At 54.5% G+C, this 9,326-nt stretch overlaps 1 protein-coding gene across 1 annotated transcript in view; it reads right to left on the bottom strand.

The window, feature by feature from the left end:
* Positions 1 to 8,787: 8,787 nt before the first annotated feature.
* Positions 8,788 to 9,326, bottom strand: part of FASN (fatty acid synthase) — a 15,866-nt gene continuing 15,327 nt past the window's right edge. Inside the window, exon 41 of the mRNA XM_029927721.1 lies at positions 8,788 to 9,250. Coding sequence (XP_029783581.1) covers positions 8,861 to 9,250 — 390 coding nt within the window. The 3' untranslated portion in view covers positions 8,788 to 8,860. The remainder of the gene's footprint in view (positions 9,251 to 9,326) is intronic.

Raw genomic sequence — 9,326 nt, 5'->3', positions numbered from 1 at the left:
AAGTGACGCTGAGTCTCCAGGGGTACAAGGACTCCAGGGTCGCGATGCCCTTGGAATAGCAGATGGGTCCCCGAGTGCGTCTGGGGTCAGTGAGGGCACAGGCGAGCCCGAAGCAGGTGCCTCGCGGAGCCGCCTGGTGGCCGGGTCCACTGCTGTCCTGGTCGTGGTGACCGGGGGACGGGCTCATGCATGGGGCACAGGCGCCTGGAGCCGCACACACATGAACACGTGCACAGAGAACGGGGCGTCGTCCCCGTGTCACTTTCCGTGTCTGCCTTGCCCCATGGAGACCCACGGAGACAACCTCAGTGTCCGCCAGCGAGGACGAGCCGGTGCGGAGTGTCGCTCGGCCGGAAAACGGGAGGAAATCCTGCGTTTGCGACCGTCTGTCTGACCTGGCGGCTCCGCGCTGAGTGTGACACGTCAGGGAGGACAAGCACCCGGTGTCTCCCTCACGTGGGGGATCTGAGCGCGGCGGCGCCGAGGGGCAGGGAGCACGGTGGGGGCAGCAGGGGCGTGGGGTGACGGGCAGCGCGGGGACTCTGGAGAAGTTGACACTGCGGACCCTGCACCTGCACAACACGCCGGCCGCTGGGGGAGGCGCAGGGCGGGCGGCCGCCCGAGGAGTCAGGCCTCACCCCCCACCCCCGGCCGTGTGTCGAATGGCGGGGCCTGCCTGTGGGGTCGTGTGTGTCCCCCCGCCCCGCCTGGTGGCCCGGGAACTGGGGCTGTCTGCGCGGGTTTCCTGGGAAGCCGCACTCCTCGTTTTGCGAGGCGTCTGCTCAGTTCTTTTGCCTTTTACAAAAAGGGAACGATTCGTTTCCACGCTGTGGTCTTCGGGCACTTTGCCAACGGCGGCTGCGAGGCCATCGTCCGGCGGGGTTGTGGGCGGCCCCTCCCGGCTCCGAGCCCAGCTCTGTCCTCCGAGCAGGGGCCTGGGAGAGCGGGCCCCACACCGCGGACACCCGGCCAAGCATGTGTAAGAGGCTTCTGTGTCTCCCCGAAGATCATGGCGATGTTCTCCCATGTTTTCCTATAAAAATGTTACAGTTTTAGATTTCACATCCAGGTCTACAATCCATTTCTAATTAGTTTTGTGCCTGATGGGTGATGTGGTTAGAGGTTCACCCCTTTAGGGGCGCCCTGGTGGCTCAGTTGGTGGGACTTCTGACTTTGGCTCAGGTCATGATCTCACAGTTTGTGAGTTCGAGCCCTGCATCAGGCTGTCTGCTGTCACCACTGAGCCTGCTTCGGACCTTCTGTCTCCTTCTCTGCCCCTCCCCGGCTCGTGCTCTCTCAAAAGTAAATAAACATTAAAAAACCAGAGTCCCGCCCCTCATATGTATGTCTAGTGGTTCTGACTATTGTGTAAAGGACTCCTTACTGCCACAAAGCATTTTGGGTGCCTTTTCTACAAGTGACCAGGGGCCCCCAGCTGCCTCAGTCGGGGGAGTGTGTGCCTCTTGATCTCAGGGTCATTTACTTACAATAAATAAGCTTAAAAATATATTTTAAAAAATTCAAGCAACCGCATGGGTAAGAGTGCATTTCTGGATTCTCCGTGCGATCCCGTTGAGCTGTCTGTCTGTCTGTCTTTCCCCCAACACCACACTGTCTGGATGATCACTTCACAGTCAGTCCTGAAGTTGAGGGTGTCATTCTTCCAACTCTGCACTTTTTCTGACTGAGTCGTCCATTTTACGTTCTTTGCGTTTCCACTTATATTTTAGAATCAGTTTGTCGAGTTTCTGTGTTAGACCACAAGGCTGACCTTCGATTAGGATCGCACCATGTTTGCAGGCGGACTGGGGGACAGAAGGGGCACCGGGGCTGGGTCTGCCACGCCGGGAGGCGGTGCGATCGCCGCTGACTGAGGGTTTCTGGGGTCCCCGCGGAGGCTCAGGCGGTGACTGTGGAGTCACTTCCCCGCGTCTTTTCTGGTTTTTCTGATGCTGCCGTAAAGGCCTCGTCCTCACGGCTTCCCTGGCGTTTCCTCGGGGCCAAGACTGTCTCTTTATCTGAGTGGTTTTATTTGTATTTTCCTGTTTGGGCTTTGCCGAGCTTCTGTCTTCACACACCAGCGTTCTTCAGGATATTTAGCAAATGTTCGGCCATTATTTCCTAAAACGTTTGTTCTGCCCTGTTCTCACCGCCTTTACCTGCGATTTGCCTCAGAATCAAGTCCGCCACGCGGGGGCGGGGCCGTTCCTGCTGGCCTGTCCCCAGCCTGTGGGCTGGCGCCTCCCGGGGGGCCCCCAGCACCCCGAACCTGTACTGGTGGCGCTCCTCGTCTCTCACCTCGAGACCACCGTGTCCACAGCTGTGGCCCCGGGTGACTTTGAGAGCTTCTCGCTCTCCCCCTCGGGGCCAGCGCCGGAGCCGACCTCACCGTCCCTGCGTGGTCCCCGCGTGGTCCCCGCGTGGTCCCCGCGCTGCCCCTGGCCCGGGGGTCCCCGGGCTCCTCCGGCTCCGACGCCCGAACCGGAAATCCCGCACGCGTGCGCGCCCTGGAGGTGGGGGCTCCGTGGCCTCAGCGCAAGGTCAGGGCTTGGGCTGCTCTTGGTCTTGGGCAGCGTGTGGGCCCCGAGGGCAGGACAGGCTCTCTGTGCGGTGCGTCATCCACTGAGGAGCCAATCAGATTCTTTTGTTTCTGTTCTCCGCCTGCCCCCCCCCCCAGGAGCCAATCAGATTCTTTTGTTTCTGTTCCCTCCAATTGTACTTTTGTCCCCGTCTTTGTGTAGTTCCCAAAGTCTCAACAGTGAAGGGTTTGTTCAGAGAAGTGACCCCTTCCCCACCCCCGCATCGGCCCCGGCTTGCTGCACTCACTCGTGTGGTCCTTTCTGCAAAAATGCGCGCGGATGCCCCCGCGTGTTTGTCTTCCTCCTCTGACACACGCGAGAGGGCGTTATTTTACGCTTTGAGCACGTGGTCCTCCATCCTGGAGGTCATGGTGGCCTCCTCGCGCCCAGGCCTCTGCCGCCTGCTGCGGGCATTGACACGCCGTCTGACAGGTCACGTGCTGCGGTGAACACGCGTGTGCACCCGGGGCTGCAGGCTGCTGGTTTTCAGTTGCCGCGGGTGCGCGCTCAGGACGAGTTCCAGCCACGGGAGCGCGCTGGGCGTCCACACCCGGTCCCCGCAGGGGGCTCCCGGGCTCTGCTGTTTGCGCCCATCCGCTGGGGAAGGAGCGACAGCTCAGCGCCGCACGTCTCCCACCACGAGAGAAGTCGGGTGTTTATTTTATGGTAAGGGTCTGCCTGACTTTTACTTAGTTTCTAGATATCTTTCTAACCGCCTTGCAGAAGTAAAATTAACAATAAAAAGCTGCACGTGAAGTGACCATGAAATGTGGTATATTTCCGTATATGTCAATAAGCGTATCACAGCCAAAATAATGAAAATAGTGTGACCCCCAGGGTTTCCTTCTACCCCCACCCCCATCCCCCACTGGACATTACCTTGTCACTGGACATTATCTTGTCTTTCTAGGATTTTATTTATTTGTTTATTTATGTATTTAAATATTTTTGAGATAGAGAAAAAGCAGGAGACGGGCAGAGAGAAGGAGACAGAATCTGATGCGGGCTCCAGAGCCTGATGTGGGGCTTGAACTCCTGAACTGTGAGATCACGACCTGAGCCAAAGTCAGAGGCTTAACCGACTGAGCCCCCCCAGGCGCCCTACTTTGGGTAATTTTTTCTGTAGATCGGCTTCTGGTTTCATCGATCTGTTCTACTGTATTTTATTTTTTATTTCAACAGCATTGATAGTGTTCGTCTTTGATTTCGACAACAGTATCTTTCAAAAAGTAGAAATGATCAAACTTTGAGAAATCCCAGTTTAACAACTTATTCTTTTCTCAGCCATGCTTTTGGTGTCATAGGTAAGAAGTCTTTGCTTAGCCTGAGTTCACATTTTCTCCTATATTTACTTCAAGAAGTTTACAGTATTAAAAGTTACATTTAGGTCTATGATGCACTTCAAGTTATTTTTGTATGTGTGGTGGTGTGGATGTAAGGTCTTTTACCTCTCTTACTTTTTTTTTTTTTTTTTTGGCATGTGGCTATCCACTTATTCCAGAACCATCTATTGAAAAGACAGTCCTTTCTCCATGGAATGCCCTTTGCGTCTGGGCTGAAAATGAGCTGTCCACACACGTGTGAGTCTCTCTCCGGACTCATTGTTTTGTTCCGTTCATCTACTTGTGTGTCTTGATGTCAGGAAACACACTGGCTGGGTTATTGAGGCTTTGTAATAAATCTTGAAGAACCTTGGGATCGGGCAACGCAATGTCTCCGGCTCCGCGGCTCTCTGCCGAGTTGCACTGGCTGTCCCGGGGTCTTGCCCTGACATAGATTTTAGAATTAGCTTGTCGGTTCCTACAGGAAGTGTGCTCGGATTTTGACAGAGATTGTATTTGGCTCCATCGGTGCAGTGTCCCGCTCTTGGTCTCGGGGTTGTGAGGTTGGGCCCCATGTTGGATGTAGAGATTGCTTATAAATAAAATATTTTTTAAAACCTATAGGGCATTTTGGGGAGAATTTACACGTTTTCTAATCCACGAGCACAGCACATCTCCCGACCCCCTTCTCCGATCTCATTCAGCAGTGGATACACCCTTCTGCACCTTCATCATATTTATCCCAAACTGTTTCTTCCTTAGAGGGTGCTGTTGTGAATAGTATTGATTTTTTAACATCAACATCTGCCTGTTCATCCCGTGTGTGATCACGAGACGGGTTTAGTACACCGGTTTCTTCTGCAGGTTTGCTAAACTCACTTCTTTAAAAAAATTTTTTTTTCATTTATTTACTTTTGAGAGACAGAGACAGAGCACAGGGTGGGGAGGGGCAGAGAGAGAGGGAGACACAGAATCCCAAGCAGGCTCCAGGCTCTGAGCTGTCAGCACAGAGCCCGACAGGAGACTCGAACACAGAAACTGTAAGATCACGACCCGAGCCAACGTCAGACACTTCACCGGCCGAGCCACCCAGAAGCTCACTAACTTCACTTCTTACGTCCAGAAGGTTTTTCTGTGGTTCCACCAGCTCTTCTGCAAAGGCGACCATTTTGTTTGCAAGTAAGGACAGTTCGATTTCTTCTCTTCTAATCTGTACGCCTTTCATCTCTGCTCCTTGACTTGCTGCACTGACTAGAGCTTCCAACATGGCGTTGGCCGGAGGGCGTGGGGCCGCGGGTTTCTGCCTTGCTCCTGGTGGCAGCGGGGGCACTTACCCTTTTGCCGTTAGGAACGGCGGCAGGCGCAGTTTTCACGGGGCTCTCCTGGCTCTTGCTGGCTGAGGGCTGTCCTCGCGAGCGGCTCGGGGTCTTGACACCTGCGTTCAGCACAGGCTCTTTTCTGCCTCCAGAGATGATCCCTTTTTGGCCATGAATGTGGTGAATTATATTGGTTGGTTTTTGAATGTTGAACCAGCCTTGCATTCCTAGGACGAACCCCATTTGGTCGTGACGCATTATCCTCTAACACGTGATTCTGTATGCTACAATTTTGTGTAGGTGTTTGCCTGTGCCATCGTGATGGGTATTTGTAGTTCTCCTGTAATGTCTTTGTTGGGTTTTAGCATGAATGTAATGCCGGCCTCATAGAAGAGTTGGTACATTATTGCCTTGCTTGCTGGCTGCCCGGTGAGGCCACAGCAACGAGGCAGCCGCCTGTGGGCCAGGAAGAGAGCCCTCACCTGGGCCCAGACTGGCAGGAACCTTCCTTCATCTAGGACGTTCTCACTTCTAGAGCTGCGGGAAAATGAATTTCCGTCTAGAGTGTCATGAACAGACTGACGCATCCTCAAAATATATCCTGTAGATTGAATTCTTTTGAACTTATTGAGCCTGGTTTCCTTTCCAAAGTTCAAGAAGAGTTTGGATAGAATGCGTAGTATTTTTCTGTTAAATTTCCAGCAGAAAAATTTTCATTCAGGTCTGGGGTTCTCTTCATGGGAGGGTTTTTAACTCCAAACTCACTTTTTCCCATAGGTGCAGGGTTATTCGGTGGTTGTTACCTTCTTGATGACATCACTTTTTCATTTTATCTAAGTTTCCCCATCGTTCGGCCCAAAGCTGTTCACAGTATTCCCTGACCAGTCTTTTCACATGTATGGAATCTTAGTGATATCACTTCCGTGACTCCTGAGGTTGGTAGTTTTTGTCTATATCTTTCTTCTAGTTCATTTTTTAAAAAAATGTCTTTGAGAGAGAGAGACAGCGCAAGCAGGGCAGGGGCAGAGAGAGAGAGGGAGACACAGAATCCGAAGCAGGCTCCAGGGTGTGAGCTGTCAGCGCAGAGCCTGATGTGGGGCTCGAACCCACGGACTGTGAGATCATAGCCTGAGCCAAAGTCGGACGCTTAACCAACTGAGCCACCCAGGGGCCCCTCTTTCTTCCAGTTCAATCTGGTTTATGTATTATTGGTGTTCTCGAAGAACTAGCTTCTGGTTTCATTTTCTGTTGTTTATCTTAGCTCATAGAGCGTCACTGTGGTATGTACTATTTCCATTGTTTTGCTCAGTCTGGGTCTTGTTTGCTCTTAATTTTTTTAGTTTCTGGTTAATTCATTTGAGAAACTTCTTCTTTGCCGCAGGGCTTCCGCACGGCATTGTCCCCCAGGTACCCGCAGGTGTGCTGCCACGCCGTTTTCTCAGAAAACAGAAATGCTTTCTTCCCCAAGTTCTTCTTTAACCCTTGGATTTTTTCTGAGTTCTTATTTGGTTTCTACACCCTCAAGGATATTCTCGAGCTCTTTTTGCTACTGATGCTAATTTATTTGTGATCAGAGATAATATTTTATAGTGGACTTTTTTTTAAACTTATGGACACTGGTTTTATGACCCAGAATGTATGCGATCTTGGTGAACGTTTCAGGTGAATTTGAAAATGTGTCAGGGCGCCTGGGAGGCTGTCGGTTAAGCCTCCGGCTTCGGCTCAGGTCAGATCTCACGTTCGTGGGTTCGAGCCCCACGTCGGGCTCTGTGCTAACAGCTAGCTCGGAACCTGGAGCCTATTTCCGGTTCTGTCTCCTCTCTCTGCGCCTCCCCCTCTCATGCTCTGTCTCTCTGTATCAAAAATAAAACATTAAAAAATTAAAAAAAAATAGAAAAAAAAGAAAATGTGTCTGCTGTTGGGTAGAATGTTCTAGGTCAATTAGGGCAAGTTGGTTGGTCGTACGGTTCGAGTCTTCTACTCTACTGATTTTCTTGTTCTATCAGTAAAGGATAGAGGGCTTTTGAAATCTCCAACTTTGTGAATTTGTCTGTTTCCTCCCTCTGACCTACCTTTGTTTCCTGTACTTGGGAACCGTGTCGGGACATAAAAGTTCAGGACCACGACTCTCTCTCGGGTCGTGGACCCGATCAGTATGAAATAACTATTTTGTCCCCCATGTATTTCTTGCTATGAAATCTTTGATAATATTCTACTCCAAAACTCTATTCATTACTGTTAGCATCATTTTAGATCCACATAGCATGCACTAGAACGTTCTCTTTCATGGCTGAGTAATGCTCCAGGCACAAATAGACCATGTTTTCACATCGGTTCTGTTGCTGGACGCTTGGCTTGTGTCTAGGTCTTGGCCACTGTAACGCTCCAGCGAACGCTGATGGACATGTACGTCTGAGCCCGTTTAGAATTCTTTGGGGTGTGTGCCTAGGAGCGGAGTTCCCCGAGGACGGAAGGGCGCCCGGGCTGTTTCTGGGCTCAGCAGATGCTCTTCCAAGCCCAGAGGTGGGCCTGAGCCCCCAGGCCCTGGCTGTAGAGTCCGGCTCTCCGTGCTCATCGCTGCCATCGGCCCCCAACTCTCCGCCCGCAGACCCACCGGGGTCCACCCCACCCCTCGGCTCCCGGGGTTCCGATGCCTAGGGGACCCCGCTGCCCCTCTGACATCCTCTGATCCAGAGCCTACACCTGCGCCTAAACCAGTGCAACCTGCCTCTCGGTTAAGTTCACTGGCTGCACCAACGCTAGTCTAGCTGTTGTGGGGAAGTATTTTGGTGAGGAGACTCATGCCTACGGCAAACCGAATTGAAGTACAGGTCGTTCCCGATACCGTAGGTACCCCACCTCAAGTGAGCTGAAACCCTCGAGAACGATCCCCGGGTTTCTCCAAGGAATGAGACATTCTGACGAGATGCCCAGGGGAAATCCAAACATCGCCCTGGCTGCTCTGTCTGAGTGGTTCCGTTTCTCCCTGCCCTCCCCGGGGGCCCAGCCGTCCCTCTCCCCGAGGGATGTGGGGGGACAGTACTGGCCCCACGGTGGCTGTCTAGGGAGGGAAGAAAGGCTGACTGGAGGCCGGAGCTCATGTGGGTTTAAGTGTGGGGGGCTCTGCGGGACCGTGGCTTTAACTGGGTGGGTGTAAAAATGGAACAGGGTCCAGACACAGTTTACACTGACGGTTACAGTAAAACTCCAGGATTCCAGCAGCAATTTGAATCATGTTTCTTGAAAAACAAACACAGACGAATACAGGGCAGGCGCCCCGGCGCCCGGGTTGCTCCCTTCCGCAGGCCCCTGCATCATGGGGGCCCCAGGGCTGGGGGCTCCTGCGCCGCCGGCCTGCACAGGGTGGACGAGGCCCTGGCGTCTCCCCAGCGACGCAATAAATAGGAGGATGAGACGGAGAAGCGAGGGACAGACCGACACGGTGGGCCCCGCGCGGCTAGTGGCCGGGCCGACTCCTCACAGGCCGAGGCGGCCTCCGGGTCGGCCGTGGTGGCGCGGGGGGGGGGGGGGGGGGGGGGGGGGGGGGGGGGGGGGGGGGGGGGGGGGGGGGGGGGGGGGGGGGGGGGGGGGGGGGGGGGGGGGTCCCACCGGCAGGACCTGCCCCGGCCGTGGGGGAGGTCGCCTAGCCCTCCCGGACGCTGACGCGCGGCTCGGCCAGGGAGCTGTGGATGATGCTGAGGATGGACTCCAGGCCGCTGCCCTCCAGCAGCGTGCGGTGGTCGCCCTCGATCACGTGCACGGACACCTTGCCGTCGCACACCTGGGACAGGTTGTAGTCGGCGCCCAGGCCCTCGCCGTACATGCCGCCCGTCTTGGCGCGCAGCAGTGTCACGTTGCCGTGGTAGGTGGTCCGCGGCATGTACTGCTCAGCGGCTCGCAGCTTGTGGTAGAAGGAGCGCGCGGCGAAGCTGAGCTCGCGGCGGTCCAGGGCCGCGTGGCTGCGCACGATCAGGTCCACGGCGGCCGCCACGCGCTCCTCCAGGCCCCTGAGGGGCAGCAGCGCCTCCAGCACCTGCGGGAAGGGCCTCTGAGCAGGGCGTCCGCCACATCCGGCCCGGAGACCATGCTGTGGGGGGCGGGGGGGGGGG

This window comes from Suricata suricatta, chromosome 17 (genome assembly GCF_006229205.1).
Source record: "Suricata suricatta isolate VVHF042 chromosome 17, meerkat_22Aug2017_6uvM2_HiC, whole genome shotgun sequence".
Taxonomy (NCBI): domain Eukaryota; kingdom Metazoa; phylum Chordata; class Mammalia; order Carnivora; family Herpestidae; genus Suricata; species Suricata suricatta.
Note: the sequence above shows the minus strand (reverse complement) of the source record. Positions and strands in the feature narration are given on the sequence as shown.